At 37.1% G+C, this 15,852-nt stretch overlaps 8 protein-coding genes across 8 annotated transcripts; 4 read left to right on the forward strand and 4 right to left on the reverse strand.

Moving 5' to 3' along the window:
* Window positions 1-283: 283 nt before the first annotated feature.
* On the forward strand, window positions 284-1,623 carry FDP41_001332 (uncharacterized protein; the record flags this gene model as incomplete). Its single annotated transcript, XM_044703937.1, has 2 exons — window positions 284-937; window positions 1,009-1,623. 2 exons carry the CDS (start codon window positions 284-286, stop codon window positions 1,621-1,623), a joined length of 1,269 nt encoding a protein of 422 aa, XP_044564377.1.
* Window positions 1,624-1,676: 53 nt separating this feature from the next.
* Window positions 1,677-4,798, reverse strand: FDP41_001333 (uncharacterized protein; the record flags this gene model as incomplete). The annotated part of the gene is made up of 2 exons (XM_044703948.1): window positions 1,677-3,837; window positions 3,942-4,798. 2 exons carry the CDS (start codon window positions 4,796-4,798, stop codon window positions 1,677-1,679), a joined length of 3,018 nt encoding a protein of 1,005 aa, XP_044564378.1.
* Window positions 4,799-5,480: 682 nt separating this feature from the next.
* On the reverse strand, window positions 5,481-6,350 carry FDP41_001334 (uncharacterized protein; the record flags this gene model as incomplete). Its single annotated transcript, XM_044703959.1, has 2 exons — window positions 5,481-5,929; window positions 6,014-6,350. The coding sequence occupies 2 exons, from the start codon at window positions 6,348-6,350 to the stop codon at window positions 5,481-5,483; spliced, it is 786 nt and encodes a 261-aa protein (XP_044564379.1).
* A 573-nt stretch (window positions 6,351-6,923) lies between these two features.
* FDP41_001335 (uncharacterized protein) lies at window positions 6,924-8,426 on the forward strand (the record flags this gene model as incomplete). Its single annotated transcript, XM_044703971.1, has 5 exons — window positions 6,924-7,067; window positions 7,174-7,795; window positions 7,856-8,021; window positions 8,092-8,259; window positions 8,348-8,426. The coding sequence occupies 5 exons, from the start codon at window positions 6,924-6,926 to the stop codon at window positions 8,424-8,426; spliced, it is 1,179 nt and encodes a 392-aa protein (XP_044564380.1).
* A 322-nt stretch (window positions 8,427-8,748) lies between these two features.
* Window positions 8,749-10,517, forward strand: FDP41_001336 (uncharacterized protein; the record flags this gene model as incomplete). Its single annotated transcript, XM_044703981.1, has 5 exons — window positions 8,749-8,993; window positions 9,108-9,286; window positions 9,351-9,731; window positions 9,783-10,009; window positions 10,065-10,517. The coding sequence occupies 5 exons, from the start codon at window positions 8,749-8,751 to the stop codon at window positions 10,515-10,517; spliced, it is 1,485 nt and encodes a 494-aa protein (XP_044564381.1).
* A 159-nt stretch (window positions 10,518-10,676) lies between these two features.
* FDP41_001337 (uncharacterized protein) lies at window positions 10,677-11,249 on the reverse strand (the record flags this gene model as incomplete). Its single annotated transcript, XM_044703992.1, has 1 exon — window positions 10,677-11,249. The coding sequence occupies one exon, from the start codon at window positions 11,247-11,249 to the stop codon at window positions 10,677-10,679; it is 573 nt and encodes a 190-aa protein (XP_044564382.1).
* Window positions 11,250-11,542: 293 nt separating this feature from the next.
* On the forward strand, window positions 11,543-13,717 carry FDP41_001338 (uncharacterized protein; the record flags this gene model as incomplete). Its single annotated transcript, XM_044704003.1, has 3 exons — window positions 11,543-12,738; window positions 12,800-13,058; window positions 13,106-13,717. The coding sequence occupies 3 exons, from the start codon at window positions 11,543-11,545 to the stop codon at window positions 13,715-13,717; spliced, it is 2,067 nt and encodes a 688-aa protein (XP_044564383.1).
* Window positions 13,718-13,755: 38 nt separating this feature from the next.
* On the reverse strand, window positions 13,756-15,243 carry FDP41_001339 (uncharacterized protein; the record flags this gene model as incomplete). The annotated part of the gene is made up of 4 exons (XM_044704014.1): window positions 13,756-13,787; window positions 13,832-14,636; window positions 14,788-14,883; window positions 14,935-15,243. The coding sequence occupies 4 exons, from the start codon at window positions 15,241-15,243 to the stop codon at window positions 13,756-13,758; spliced, it is 1,242 nt and encodes a 413-aa protein (XP_044564384.1).
* Between the last annotated feature and the right edge of the window lie 609 nt (window positions 15,244-15,852).

The raw sequence follows: 15,852 nt of genomic DNA on the forward strand, positions 1-15,852 counted from the left end.
GGAAATATACAATGATATTGTGATTTTCATCTCTCTTGTGTGACAACTATCGAAAACAACTCCAAGCTGTGAAGATCTCTTCAAAACGTTCCACTTGGATCAAAATGATCGATTCGTTCGATAATTTTGGATTTTTCTCTCCTCTCCCTCCAGTTTGGAATCCAAACATTTTACTGATCATCAGATCAGAGTGGAATTCACACAAAAAGAAAATTGAACATTAAATCGTTTATTTACGAACACACACACGCGTAATTACAACTGACTCACAACAGACAACAACATGCAAATGTCTTCAACATCAACAAACTCCTCTCCTTCTCATGTGGAATCATTGAAACAAGAAGATTCACAACCATCATCATCGTGTTTATACGAAACTTTGAAACAACGTGTGTGCACCACCATGTTAAATCCCATTCACACCACAAGTGCAGATCCCATCTTCTTTCGATTGGCCAATGAGCAAGATCGAGAATCTTTCTCTCAATTATTGTCCTTACGTGCAGATTGTCTTGTGTTGGACACCATTCTTTCTCAATTGAAAGAATTAATAAAATTGGAGAATCCTTCTCCAACACTCACACAAGAAGAGACGAATCAATTCATTAATGAAAAGTTGAATGGAAGACCTCAAGAAGAATATGGTGTTTGGGTGTATTATCCATGGAAGAATACATTGATCCATTTGTTGGATGAAAAGGAATTCATTCGAGTGAGAACCATTCGAAACTTGTATAAAATCACTCAAGAGGAACTAGAATTGTTGAAAACCAAGAAAATTGGTGTGGTTGGATTGAGCGCTGGACATGCAGTGACTCTCACCATGGCTATGGAGAGAGGTTGTGGAGAATTGAGATTGGTGGATTTTGATCATTTGGAATTGACCAATATGAATCGATTAAGAACACGTGTTCATGAACTTGGAATTTCAAAGGTAAGTGTGGGAAACGTTCCTTTTGGGAGGTGTTAACTTAATTACATTTGAAAAACAAAACACAATCAAAGGCAATCATTACAAAGAGAGAAATTGCAGAAATTGATCCCTTTTTAAAAGTCACCTTTTTCAATGAATCTCTTTCTCACGAAAATATTTCAACATTTATTGGAAGCGGAGAGAATCAATTGGACTTGATTGTCGATGAATGTGACAACTTTCCAGTCAAAGTTCTTCTCAGAAAAGAATGCAGAAAGTTAGGGATTCCAGTGGTGATGGAAGCAAGTGACAGGGGTCTCTTGGATGTTGAAAGATATGACCTCGATCAAACATATCCCATTCTTCACGGTCGAGTGCCCAAAGAATTTCTTGATTTGAAAGAATTCACACCAGAGCAAGCGAAAAAACTTCTCTTCTCCTTTTTGGATCCAGTAGAAGCAAGTGAAAGAGGACTCGAGTCCTTTTTGGAAATTGGAAAATCCATCACCACTTGGCCTCAACTTGCGAGTGATGTGAATCTTGGAGGAAGTGTTTGTGCCATGGCTGCAAGAATGGTTTTGCTGAATCAGGGAATTAAATCACAACGAACATATGTGGACGTGCCCAACATTATCAATCCCACAACGTTTAATATTGTGAAGAAGGGAATGTTACTCGCTAAATGTTTTGCTAAATCTTTAAAGTAGTCGTTTGTTTAGTTCAGATGAAAAGAGTTTTGTAATTTCTTGTAAATCGTTGTTTAGTGTTGTTGTGAAGGGTTGTTTTTTCCAATTTCGCCAAATAAATAAGTTGCAAGCTTGAATAAATCTGCACTTTGCAAACTAGCATTTGATTGCAACTCAGATGGCATTGAAATTGGTGGGTAGTTGTGATCATAGGTTTTGTTAATATTAGAATTATCGAGAAATTGAGGTATGTGCAAATTGTGGATGTTTTGGAATGCTTGATTGGATTTCATTTGCTTAAAATGTTGCATTCTCTCAATCAAGTAAGCATACTTGTCATTATGGTATCTGGTAGTCCACGTGTTCAGTGCCTTAATATTTTGATCAAGCATCTCCAAAAGTTGTTGTTCGAATTGATCCATTATTTGTTTTTGAGTTATTGGATTTTGTAAATCATGTGCCTTGTAAGTAGTTGAGAAATAGTGATTCAGTTCCAAAGCATCAGTCATGGCTGAGAAAGGCATGTGTGAACATTCTGAAATGGATTCTAAAACTTCTAATACTACTTCAGCTCCGGCAGCAACACAATTCCAGAGGTTGGGTTTCAACAAGTCAAAGTTTTCGATGGTTGTGCATTTTGTTACCACTTGTGCTAATTTCAATATTTCTGAATGTAAAAAGTCTAGAATATTCTTCTTTTCTGGGCTATGAGTGTTGGCAATATTTCTCGACAAAATCACTCCACCATTAGTCTTTCGATAAACTTCCTTGAGAAGGAAGAGCTTATCTCCAAACAAAAACAAGTTGAAAATACATAAAGCCAGGGGAAGCTGAACCTCATTAAATGTTCTTCTCTTTTCGTGTTCTCTATATACTTTTCCAACACTATCGATTATTTGCATGTATTCATTCATATTCTCCAATGATGGGGACATTTGTGTTAGTATATAAAGTACATGTTTTGGAATTCTTCCGGTAATATACAGGTTAATATCTGCCAATATTCTGCAAAAGTAGGAACTAAAGCTGTAGCCTTTAAAGTTTGATGATTCAGCTTGACCTTTCGTTTGTGTATTTGTTGACAAATGAAAGGTTCCCTCTGGGCTGACAGATCCAAGAATAGATAGATCATTTCCGCTTTCAAAAGTATATTGAGATGTTGGTAAAAATGAAGGGGGGTCAGCCTTAATCATTACTGGATATTGATCCTTTCCACAAGCATCGATTGTGACTCCACACAGTATTCTGAACTTCAAAAGTTTGAAATCTGCCTCTTTTGGCATCTTTTCAAAAATATGTCTGGTTGCAACCGCTCTTGTTTGTTCCTCACGTAAAGTATTTTGCAAGAACTCAGCAGAGTTGATTCCTAAATTCGACATGGCTTGTTTTACGTTAGGGTTGTCAGCGTTTTTCAGCAAGAATTCTCTTAAAGAGTTTGTTTCGCTTGCATCAATCACATACTCATCAAGACGATCGAAATCAATTTTGTGTCTGTTTCCAAAATAAAAGTCCACAAAATTCAAATAAAACCGTGCAGTTTCTGTGTCTCCAGAGCTTGCACAATAGAGGGCCAAATGACTGTACGTATTTGCAACTAGAATGTTCTTCCATGAATCAAAACAATTGGCAAGGCAGCTCTTTGTTTTTTGAAACGATAATAAGGCTTGTTCCTCTTGACCCAAAGCTTGGCAAGTGACAGCATGAATAGCATAGAGCAGTGATAAAAACTCGTGAGAGTAGTTGTATGATTCTAAATTGTCTGTTTCGAAAAGAGCTTGTTCAATCACATTAATGTCCACCAATGAGTACCCTAAAGAAATTACGCCCTCATAGAGATCAATAGTTTTCTTTCGTTGAGCAGATATTATCAATCGTTCGTTCACGTTGTTATTCATAATTGATAATTGAATAGTGGAAAGTAATTCTGAAACATTTGGATATTGTTGCACAAAATTAGGGCCTAGTTGACTTGTAAGATATCTAAGCAGTTCTTCGGATACCTCTAGATTAACATTTTTGTTATTTGTGCTGGAATCACTGGCAGTAACACTCGTAGAAGCTGGATAGGGTGTAAATCTCGGAGAAGAGGAAGAAATGGTCTGTACTGTGGTTGCTTGTTCTTGTTTTGAGCTTGATGACTGATTGTGTCGTCCTTTCTTCTTTGGAGACCTATATGAACATTCTACGCCACGCTTAATGCATTGGGCGCAAGAAGGATAATTCTTTTCACACTTTCTATATGGATTGATTGTTTGGAATCATGACGATGATGTTTCCGTTAGCATCATTAAAGAGTGAAGAGATTTTGTTAGCACATTAAAATCATAAAGAATACATACTTATGTCTGGATCTGCAATTCACGCAAGCAATCGGAAAATACATTTGGGTTGGATCTTGATTTAGTTCCACATTTCCAAGGTGTGGCACGTGCTCGTCTGGTGTGTCAGTTGTTGTTTGACTTGCCGATTTCTTGGCACTTCTTTTTGAGGCAACACTTGCCTCTTTCTGGGTTAAGTCTTGATGTTGGGTTGATGGTTGAGGGGGTGACTGTTTCTGTTGTGGTTGTGGGTGAGAGGTCTGTTGCTGAGTGGAATCTAATGGTTGCTGATGATGCACGGTTGTGGAAATAATTTGCTGTAGTAATTCTTTATGTTGTGGTTTTAAACCTTCGATTGTTGTGTCATGGTTCATAAAATTGTGAGCATCATTCAGCAGTAATTGGGGTGTGTTGTCAGATTGTGATGGAGATCCATAATTTACATTGTTTTGTTGCAATAGTTGATTCAAATCAATATTTTGTCCTAGATTGTTCATTAAATTTGACAAGTCATTGGGATGGGGTTGATTTGGATTATTTTGTAAATTCAACATGGTGAAATTATTATTGGAAGCCGGAGAATTCGCAGCTAATTGACCATTGTTGGTGAAAATCGTTGGTTGGATGTTTGAAGTAAGTGCACCATAGTTGACAAGTGATTCATGTTGTTGCCTAAAATTATTATTGTTCATGAGATTAGCGTGGTTTTGGATAAGGAATGGAGCATTCTGGGATGACGAAGATGTGGTGGTGTTTCGTGTTTGTTGCTGCTGTTGCTGTTGTAGATGATTGATATTCATCAACATTCCCAATAGCTCGTTGGTAGAGCCCGCATTTGAAGATGTCGATGATGAAGAGGATGATGAAGGAGGAGCCATTGTTACTGTAGCATTCAAATAACAATATCGGGAGGAGGAAAGGCAATAACCAACAACAATTATAACAATAATGAGAGTGGGACAGACCGAAAGAAGTTATCAAACAGCCAGACAGGATCCTCTCAACAAAAATCACACGCACTCACGCACGCAGTTATTATTATTATTCGATGACGGTAGTTGAACTTGGGAGAGAGAATAAATGCAGAAAGAAGAAAAAGGCAAGAGCAGCCTCGAGAGGGAAGACACAACGTTGTGATGAATTTTTTTTGTTACCTAAAAAATTATTAAAAAAACGTTCTGATTTGATTTGCGGTTCCGATCGATTCAAAAAGCCCAATGTCGAGTAACAAGAAGAAACCATGTTGTGATACACGGCGTTATGTCTGTTTACTTCTCATTGGCTCATGAAGAAGTATAGATTGAATTCGACATGGAACGAGGTTCACGTGTTTGGAAAAGGAAAGGTGGCTTTTTTTGTCAAGGTCGATTAATACTACTGATTGGTCCTTATTTGCATCAAGATAATCATGGCGTTAAAGACATCGAAAAAAATGTAGATGTTGTTAAATGGTTCCACGTTCTTCATGATCCCTCAATTCATCATACCTCATTGTGCCATTGAGCATTAATAGAAGAGCATCCTGTCAACAAAATAAATTAAAATTTTATATGGTCTTCTTTAAAGCTTTGATAATCTATGGGATGGTTCTGTCCCAGGTTGTGGTTGAACGTCAAGATTTTTTGTTTCCTTTTGTTGTTTTTCTTGAATTTTCTTCTTAATTCTCTTTTTGAAATATGATAATATTTCTTCCTTGGAAAGAGTGGAGTCTTCGCCAAACAATTTCACAGCTTCATCCCATGTGGGCATGTGTTCATTTGCCTTGTAAAATAATGCTGTGGCTGTGTTGTGAACTTCTTGTGGATTATCTAAATTATACAATTTTCCTTTCATAAACACTTTCTTTCCCTCGACACGTTCTGTCTCAATTTCTAATCCAACCACAGCTCGTTTGAGGGGAATGAATTTAAAATAATTCACACTTAAATTCAAGGTTACACCACTAAATCCAATATTTCGAATGCAACACCATCCAAATGCCTCATCCAAAGCAGTGGCAATAGCACCACCTGAGTTTGTGACAGCATTTTAAATCACAAATAATAATTGTTGAAAAGTGTCACAACACGAGGCGAAAATATTTGGCTACTCACCATGCACGCATCCAGGTGGGCCTTCACAATCAATTCCAAATGCAACAGCTCCAACAATCTTATTTTCTTGTTTATCCCAAAACATTAAACGTTGAATACTATACACTGCAAAAGCGCCTCCTTTTCTTCCCAAGCTTTTTTGAATATTCACATCAACTAGTTTAGGAAAATTGAATTCCCAACTCAATCGATGATATCTTTCAGGATCGGCTTTCATTTGCTTGATGAGGCTTATTTCTTTCAATCCATGAGTATCCGAAGTGAGGGAAGTCTTTTCCATCGTGAAGCGAAACATTCGCTTGGCTTCTTGCACTCGAGGATCTTTCACTCCGAACATTTTGTTTGGTGATGATGTTGTTGTTGTTGTTATTGATTAAAAATATTGTGATGATGAAAAGTAAAAATTCAATCCCGAAAGAATAGGAGACAGGATGATGAAATCGGGAGTGATGCGCGAGTCGTCTTTATTTTTTTATTGTGCGATGTCAACAAGGATATCCTTGCAGAGCCGAGATTCAATGCAATCGAAATAAAGGACAATAGGAGAAAAGCACATCTTGTGCCTCCTTCACTAGCCACTAGCCGTTACAAATAAAACAGAATGGATCAAATTGAGTAGTGGTCAATCTTTGGTAAACCTCCACAAGGACTAATAATACCAACTTCTATACTTTTCAACTCGATCTTCTTTTTAGGCTCCTGATTTTATCTCGTTTCTCGGACAGCCTTTCCTTGCTACTTATTTCTCTTGTCTTGCCATGAATGATTTCGTATATTACTCGTTCGTTTGGCTTTTTAAATTTACTCAACGGTGATGAATTCAAAGGTACTATTCTCACCACCATTAAAAAACAAATATCAGAATTATTATAATCATATAATTTTATTGAAACCTCTCCTTTTCTTTGCCATGATTTCTCCATCTCTCAAAACACTTGGCATGTTGATGGTGGTAGGAGCTCTCATTGCTCTCTCTTTAGCCATTCTCTTTACAGAAGGTCGAAAGCACAGAAAGCCTTGTAAAATGCCCAAGATTCGTCGATACTACATTCAAGTAAGTAGAAGTAGTTGGTTGCAATTTGAATCAACATCATTGATGAACTGTTGTTGCAATATCACAACACCCCATCTTAATTCCATAACTCGTCATGACGAATTAGGCAGAAACTATTGAATGGGACTATGCACCCACCGGTATGGACAACTTTATGGGAATGGAACTTCCAGCCATTCACCACAAGAAACCCAATCAAATAGGAACCAAATACCTCAAAGCCAAATATGTGGAATACACGGATGAAACCTTTACCACGAAAAAGCATCAACCTGCAGACATGGGTATTTTGGGGCCAGTCATTCGAGGTGTCGTTGGAGAGCAGTTGAGAATTCTCTTTAGAAACAAGCTTCCTTTCCCTGCAAGCATTCATCCTCATGGTGTTCTCTATGATAAGGCCAGTGAAGGAGCTGGGTATGTGGAAAAACCTGGTGGTCCCTTCGTTTCTCCAAATTCTGGTGACGCTGTCATGCCAGGAGAAGAATTTGAATATGTTTTCAATGTTCCAGAAAGAGCTGGACCTTTGACAGGCAATCCTTTGAGCTCCATTGCTTGGATGTATCACTCACATGCCATGGATGAACCAAAAGAAACCCAAGCTGGATTAATTGGTTTTATTGTGATTACCAGAAAAGGTAAAGCAAAGAAGAATGGCGCACCAAAGGATGTTGATCGAGAGTTTTTCGTCATGCCTAAAATCTTCGATGAACAAACTTCTGGATTTTTAGGTAAGTCAAATTGAAAGTCAATACTGGGGGATAATTGTGTCTAATATGGTTGATTTCCAGAACAAAACATTTTAAAGTATCTAAACGATACAGGTAAACTTACTGATGCTCAGTTCCAATCATTCAAGAATGGTGCCATTAGAGCAAGTAATCAAAAGGATAGCATTAATGGATACATATTCATTAACAATCCAGGTATTCGTATGTGTGAGGGAGAGCGTGTAAGGTAAGGATGTCGTTCCTATTTTTGAAGAGTTTTAAAATATAGTTCTAACGCTGTTGTGACACTTATTCAGATGGTATGCTGGTACTATTGGTGCCTTTGATTTGCACCCTGTCCACTGGCATGGGATTGTAGGTTCGGAAGATGGAGTTCGTAGAGTCGATACAGTGTTTGTGGCACCTGGTATTGCTCGTGTGTTGGATACTGAGGCAGATAATCCAGGATCATGGTTGTTCCACTGGTAAGTTTTACTCAATCATTGACCACTGGTTTGTGATCGATCTGTCAATATGTTTGTTACAACTGAACTCTTTCATTGGACTTTATAGTCACATTGATGGCCACATGATGGATGGAATGGTTGATATTTTCCACATTGACAAGTGTAAGAAGAAGAGCAGAGAATAAGCACGATCAATGAGAAATCCTCCTCACCGATTCTCATCCAACAAACCTGTTACATTAATAAAAACAAATTGATGCAATTCTTTCGTGAGCGCTTATTCTTGTGATCTGAAACAGCTCGGAACTAAAACTGAAAACTGAACTAATAACCGCCTAACCGAACAGAACTCTGTACTTGCCTAATTATGTGTTCCCTTAAATCACACACACAGATTATTCACAGTTAAAAAAAAACATTCTCTCTCGTCAACCTATCATCACCACTCATTGACAAATGGAATCCATTACTGTTGCTGTTCGAATTCGACCTCCCAAATTCTCGGAAATGGTGGGTAAGGACCAACAACCACTTGTAACCATGAAAAAGAATTCGGACATTGTGGAAGTGAAACGTGCTTCCACTTCTCTCACTGGGGACAAACGAACCACCAAAGATCATTTCAAATTTGATTACGTCTATGAAGGCAACACTCCACAAACACAAATCTATGAAGATTTAGGAAAAGTAATTGTTGAAAATGCCGTGTGCGGAGTGAATTGTTGCTTGTTTGCTTATGGACAAACCTCAAGGTAGGTTTTATGATCAATCTCTCTCGGAATCTAATGGTTGAGATGACATTATGGAACTCTATCGCATCTCTTTCCCTTGTATGGAATTGGTCTTTTTCGTTATCATGAAACAAGTGGAAAAACACACACCATGTTAGGACATGATTTATATTCAACCATTGAAACTTGCAAAAACAAATACGAAGCTTTGAAACCACTCATCTTTGATTGTTTCAAACCGTTGTTCTTTATTTTTCCATATGATATTATTTACTCGATTTATGAAATGACTGGAATGGACATTTCGAATCATGGTAGGTAATAACTTTCATAGGTTTCGAATGAATTGTAATTATGGAATGACTTGTTCGTATTAAGGTATTATTCCCAGAGTTGTTAAGGAATTGTTTTCTTCTATCCGAAAATATCACTTCTACTCTGTCACTTGTAATTTTGTCGAGATATATAATGAGAAAATTACAGACTTGTTAGAAAAGAAGTCGTCGTCTAGGAATAAGAATTTACGGCCTGATTACAATGGCCAATACACGATAAGAAATTGGCAAGAAGCTCGAGAATTAGTGACCATTGGATTATCCAATAGAGCCACACGAGCAACAATTATGAATGATGTTTCTTCTCGATCACATGCAGTGTTCACAATTCGTGTCAGCTTTCAGCCAGATCCTTCCTCTGCTAGTTTAATTTCAGCAACTGTTAATCTGGTTGATTTGGCAGGTTCAGAACAAACAGGAAAAAGTAAGTGATTATCACAATGTCAAATGTCTAACACGAGATTGATCATTCAAGTTGCAACCTCATTGGAAGAACGAAAAGAAGGAACATCCATTAATAAGAGTTTGTTACATTTAGGACGAGTCATTAACAAGTTAGCAGATCTTTCTGAAAGAGTTTCAAAACTCTCGGATAAGAAGCAAATTGAAGAAATGATCCAAAGTTATCACATTCCTTACAGGGATTCTGTTCTGACCAGCATGTTGCAAGGAACGCTCGGAGGAACAGCAAAAACAATCATGGTAAGTATTCTGTTCAAGCGCATGGTGTGACCTGGTGACCAGTTATTGTTCAAAGATTGCAACGGCTTCTCCAACAGAAAAGAACTGTTCTGAAACTTTATCCACCTTACGATATGCCAGTCGAGCTAAAATCATCAAATCCACTAGAAGCAAAAACAAGGAAGAAGGAATTGACGACAAACTTGAATCTCTTATTGAGGCAGCCATTGCACAGAGATATGAAACGAGAAAATTGAAAATTTACTTGCTCAATAGAAATCAAGGAAAGAAAGAGGTTGTGAAAAAACTTTTGGCCTACACGGATTCAAAGAAGTTAGATTTTGGGAAATTGATGAAAATTACGCTCTTCATTGAGAGTCAGAATGAAATGTTTGGAAAAGAGCAAGTAGAAAAAGTGATTAAGAAAGTCGTTGAGGATGTTTCGAAACGATTGACGATGAAAGATGTTTCTTCAGATTATTATAAGGCAACGATGAAAGTGTTGTCATTAAAGTGTTTGAAGATATAAATGAATCACATTATTTAAATATGAATTCATGCTCTTCTCAAGTCATCCACTCGAGAATGAAATTTGAAGTCAAACATGTGCATGTTTTGAAAATTGTGCGATAGTCACCATCTATGGTTTGCAACCAAAAAAGTAAAAACTACTCCAATTTTCACATTTTCATGGTCCAACAAGGGCATGAAGATGAGCTTCCAACAACTTTTCTATGGGAATATTGGATAAATCCAAATACCCAACAAACTTTTCCTCACTTGTGATACATGCACCGTGCACATGCATTCGTCGGAATTTTGACACTCCCAACCACCACTTGTATGGCACACACAACATGAGTGAAGTTTCTTTCGTTCTTTGAAGTTGAGTTGAAAATTGAATAAATTCATTAGGAAAGTGTGCATGAGGAGATTTGTTTGGATTCAATAATTGAGAAGTAATTAATGAATGATTCGAACAAGAAAAGTCAGATGCCATGAAACATGTAATTTGGAACTCTTCTGAAAAGTGCTGTAAATCGATTGGGACTTTTCTTCCTTTAATTTTGCAATCGAGGCGAGCACATGGTTCTCCAAGCAGAGATTTTGATACATGCATGTGATGAAAGAGGTGTTCATTGTCTATACCTGGTTCAAGGTATTCCCATGTAATTTCTATTGCTTGAGGTTGTCTTTGATGGGAACTGCCGTTGACATTTGGCAGATGTGAAAAGGAGTTTGTGAGATGAGGGGAGAACATGAAAATTAGCGAGAGAAGGAGTAGGGCAGTTTTTTTGTTGTTGCGTGATTCTTTTGTAATCAAGACACCCCCAAACAGGTTATAATTTGCAAATTGCAACTCAAGAATTTTTGAGGAAGAATATATTTGGTCCTTTGGAAGAGTCAAATCAAACTCACCAAGGTACAACTACGAATGAATGAATGAAATTTGAAAGGAATGTACAATTGACTCTCTTTTCTCAAGAACGATGCTGTTCATCATTAGATGAAAGTTATCATTTAAGAATTGGAAGAATATATTCATCAAAAAAAATGAAGAAACATTCCTTTAATGTCCATTCTTCGTTTCTGAATCATCATCATCACCCAACAACACATGGAAAACATTCCAACCATCATCAGTTCAACAAGAATGATTTTTATGGAAATAATAGATATCATAGAGATGAGAATAATGAACAAGTAGAAAATTCAACTTTTCCGAACAAGGCTCAATCTTCTTCTTCCGAATCTAGCTTTAACAACAAGAGTGTATCTTGGCTCGGACTCACTCGAGTGAATAAAGTTGATGAACGGTTTAGAACGAATCAATCCCGAGATTTAGCTTTACAATTTTTGGATGATGAGGAAGAACTCAAAAGTAATGAGCCAACAATCACCCAAGAGAATGATGAAACACATGAGCAAGATAACAATGAAAATAGAAAAAAACGAAAATATAGCAGCGAGGAAGATGATGAAGAACTTGATGATACCCCTCGATTATTTGATGATGATGTTGAATCTGAACAAGAAGAGGACGAAAGAGAACTCGACATTTCTGAACGAACCAACGATGCTACAACAGCTGCAGTCATTAATATTTGGGCAAAGAAACAGAAAATTAATGAGCATAAGGATGTGCGGTTGGGAAATGTTTGGGTCATGAGCAATGCTCGGGTGCCTGTGGATAAGGCATCACTTTCGAAAAATATTACCGATGCATTGCAGAATCGACCAAATCCAATTCATGAGCTATTTGCTGTCCAGAGAGCTGTCGTTCCAGTTTTGATAGCTATGAGCAAGAGTGGAACTCCTGGTGACATTTGTATTGGCTCACCAACTGGTAGTGGTAAAACGCTTGCCTATGTTTTGCCTATTGTTGAAGTGTTGTCATCACTCAAGTTCACGAAACTGAGGGCCATTGTTGTGACACCAACACACCAATTAGTGAACCAAGTGGCTTCAGTATTTCGCTCATTTGAAAGTTGCACTTCTCTAACAGTGAAGGCGCTCAATCCACACAATCGATTCGAGATTGAACAAGCAGAATTAATCGATCCTAACACAGGAGACGCAAAAGTTGACATTGTTGTTGGACAACCTTATCTAATTTATGAACATATCAAAAAGACCAAAGGCTTCACCTTAGAAAATTTGCGATTCATTGTGTATGATGAAGTTGATGCGTTACTTTCTGACGAACATTCTTCCTTTGTTAAAGGAATTTCTGACGCTTATCATAATTGGTAGGTATCAATTTTTCATGATGACCACTTCATGTACTTACGAAAATAATTTTTTCTTTAGTGATGCTGTGATCAATCGACGAGCAAAAACTCAAATAATTCCAAACATTCCACTCCCAGTTGCTTATTCCTTTGCAAGAACCATTTGTTGTTCTGCGACTATTACACCTCATGCTGGTAAACTGGATATCATCAAATTATTTAGACCTCAATTTTTCACATATCTTGCACCTGCAAAATTGAGGGCTTCCTTAGACATTTCTAGCTCTCTTGAGGATCCTTTGGTTGGAAAGAAATACTACATTCCAGACACTCTAGCTGTAAGTTTTTTATGCACCTGATTGACAAGTTCTAACATCCAATTTAGCAATTTATTGTTAAATATGAAGCCGTCACAAAACCACTGTATTTAATTGCTCTTCTGCTGGACAACAAGTGTCGAAGTAAAAAGACTCTTGTGTTCTGCAATGATGCTTCAACTGCTATGCGATTAAACATGCTGTTAGAGACAGCAGTAAGTGAGGGAGCATTTAACTCGAAAGATGCTTTTGGCGTAGCTCCTGAACTCAACACAAAGTTTTCTAGATATTATAATCCAAAGGACAAGAAGTCAACAAGCATTCTTTCTCAATTTAAGAAAGGAGTATTTAATGTCATGATTTGTACAGACGTCATTGGAAGAGGTTTTGATATCGAAGTTGATTTTGTGATCAATTATGATGCTCCTCTAACTTTAAAGACCTACATTCACAGAATTGGTCGTACCTCTAGAGCTGGAAAAGAAGGAACGTCCTTTACATTCTTGACTGGCCCAGAAATTGAGACGTACAAATCAAAATTAATGGCACGAGCTGAGATGAGCAATTTATTGGAAGAATTCATTATTCCTCACAAACGTTTGAACAAATTTGTTGAGCCATTCAGATTCCTTATTGACAAGTACAAGGAACGAGTGACGCGATCAACATTTAGGAAGTAACCCCATCAATATAAAATTTTCTAACATTTATTCTTTTCTTATCCTTTTCCTTCTTCGTGAAGAGAATATTCTGGACGAATGCAACTATTAAGGCACCCACAATGACTCCAAAACCAATGGCAATTTTTGGCGAAGCATCTTTTCGCTGGTGAAAGACAAGCATTTCATGGAAATTATAAATGGCCTGAGAGTGTTGCTTGAAGGCATTGATAAGTGCTATAATCTCATTTCGTTGGAGAGTGGAAAAGACATTATCTCCATCCAGATTAATTTTGAGTGCAGTTGCCAATCCGAGAATATCCAATTTAGCCCACATTTTACATTTTTCACAAGCCACACAATCCATGATTGAGCTGATATTCCTGAATGAAGTTTTCATTTGAGCTCTCAGGTGATTCATGTCTTCTGTTCTAAACATTAATTTCTCGTCAAATGTTGTTCCACATAACTTGCTATTGTTAAACAAATTGTTGACAAGTATAGATGTTTCTCTGTCCTCAATTTCATTGCCAGTATTAAAATTATATGACTTGAGGAAAGGAGCTGCCTTTTCAATGGCTCTCAACATGAACGTGTACAGGAAATACAAGTTCTTCACTCTATCAGGGAAAGGAAGGATGGCCTTTTCAAACATTTCATAATTTGGTGTATATGAATCGTAAGTAGGATTTTCATCATGGCCAAATTTAAGTGTGAAATATCGGGCTATTTTCATGGTTATCGAAACATGGAGTCCAGAAATTAGCTTATAAAATACTCGTTCCTCAAAACACATATCTTTAACACTCCTATTGTTGAAGCAATTAACGCTGTAAATGGCCTTCCAAACTCTAGAGGCCTCTTCTCCGCTGTAGCCAGTTCTAGTTTCAGGATTTCTCAATAAATTGACATAGGTCAGTCTAGAGCCGTCACCTTCTTGCTTTGTCCAAGAATTGGACTCATCATCTTGCCATTTCTGCACTTTTTTTACCTTGAGAACTTAACCCCAGAAATTTGTTGACCTTGTCTGTGACAACTGGAGCAGTTTTTTTCCATGAAATCGGAATCTCATTTTCATCACATTCACAAACAGAACATCCTCCCTTTCCAGTACAAACTTTTTTCATTGCCCAGAATGGGCACGGACTCGAAAGATCTACTTTAAATATTTTAAAAAATTGTTTGGACTATCATTAAATTAATTTTGATGATGAACATCATTCCGAAACAACACATACAACTATTTCTTTTAAAAGTGGATAGATAAACTCATTATTATTTTTCTCTATCGTTGCAATTGTACAATTAGCATCCTCCAAAATCTGGTTTGAATCACCAATGGCCGATGAAGGCCGAATATTCAATAAATCCTCCAGTTGCAATCCATGAATACAAATTCCCATCATCATCATCATTCCGAACATGATCACAATGAGAAAAATCAAAGAACCCGAAAATCTCATCCGAGACCTCTTCACGAAGGATAAGAAGAAATTGTTGGCACCCTCAACATCTCCACGTGAGGATCGGGAGTTGTTCGGAATCATTTTTTTTCCTTTTTGAAACCATTTTTAAAATCGGAAAGAGGATGAAATGGTGTCCATACTACGTGCGAAGGGTGGTGTATTTCTCATTGATTAATGAGATTTTCTAAGGGACTTTAAAAGTGATTTTGTAACAATTGAGAGGAACACGTGTGACCGACACAAAACAGCCTGTGGATTTGACTTTCACAGGGAGCTAATGAAGATAAGGGATTTTAAGAATGATAAAACGTCATAACATCCTAAAAACATTAAGATCAGCGAAAAAAAGTTACAAAACAAGCTCAAGAATGAGGGAGTGACAAGTGCAATAAGTGCAAACCAATCATCACAATCTTAACTACATGCCCTTCACTTCATACACTTTTTTCAGTAAATTTCTTGTCTCTTGTTCAATTTGAACATGATCTCTTTTCAAGATTCAATTGTACTAGTGAATTCAAACAAAACGAAAACTTAAAAAACTTCAACGAAACATATTTCAAAAAATTACCAAGTTTGTTCTGAAGATTTTAGGCAAAGAATCTAAATGCCAAACGAAGCCAAAAATAAAAACTCCGCTTGGATCATTATCCTTTCATGAATGGATTAATAATAACCTCTGAGCTGCAA

The sequence above is a fragment of the Naegleria fowleri genome (genome assembly GCF_008403515.1).
Source record: "Naegleria fowleri strain ATCC 30894 chromosome Unknown tig23, whole genome shotgun sequence".
NCBI lineage: Eukaryota > Heterolobosea > Eutetramitea > Acrasida > Naegleriidae > Naegleria > Naegleria fowleri.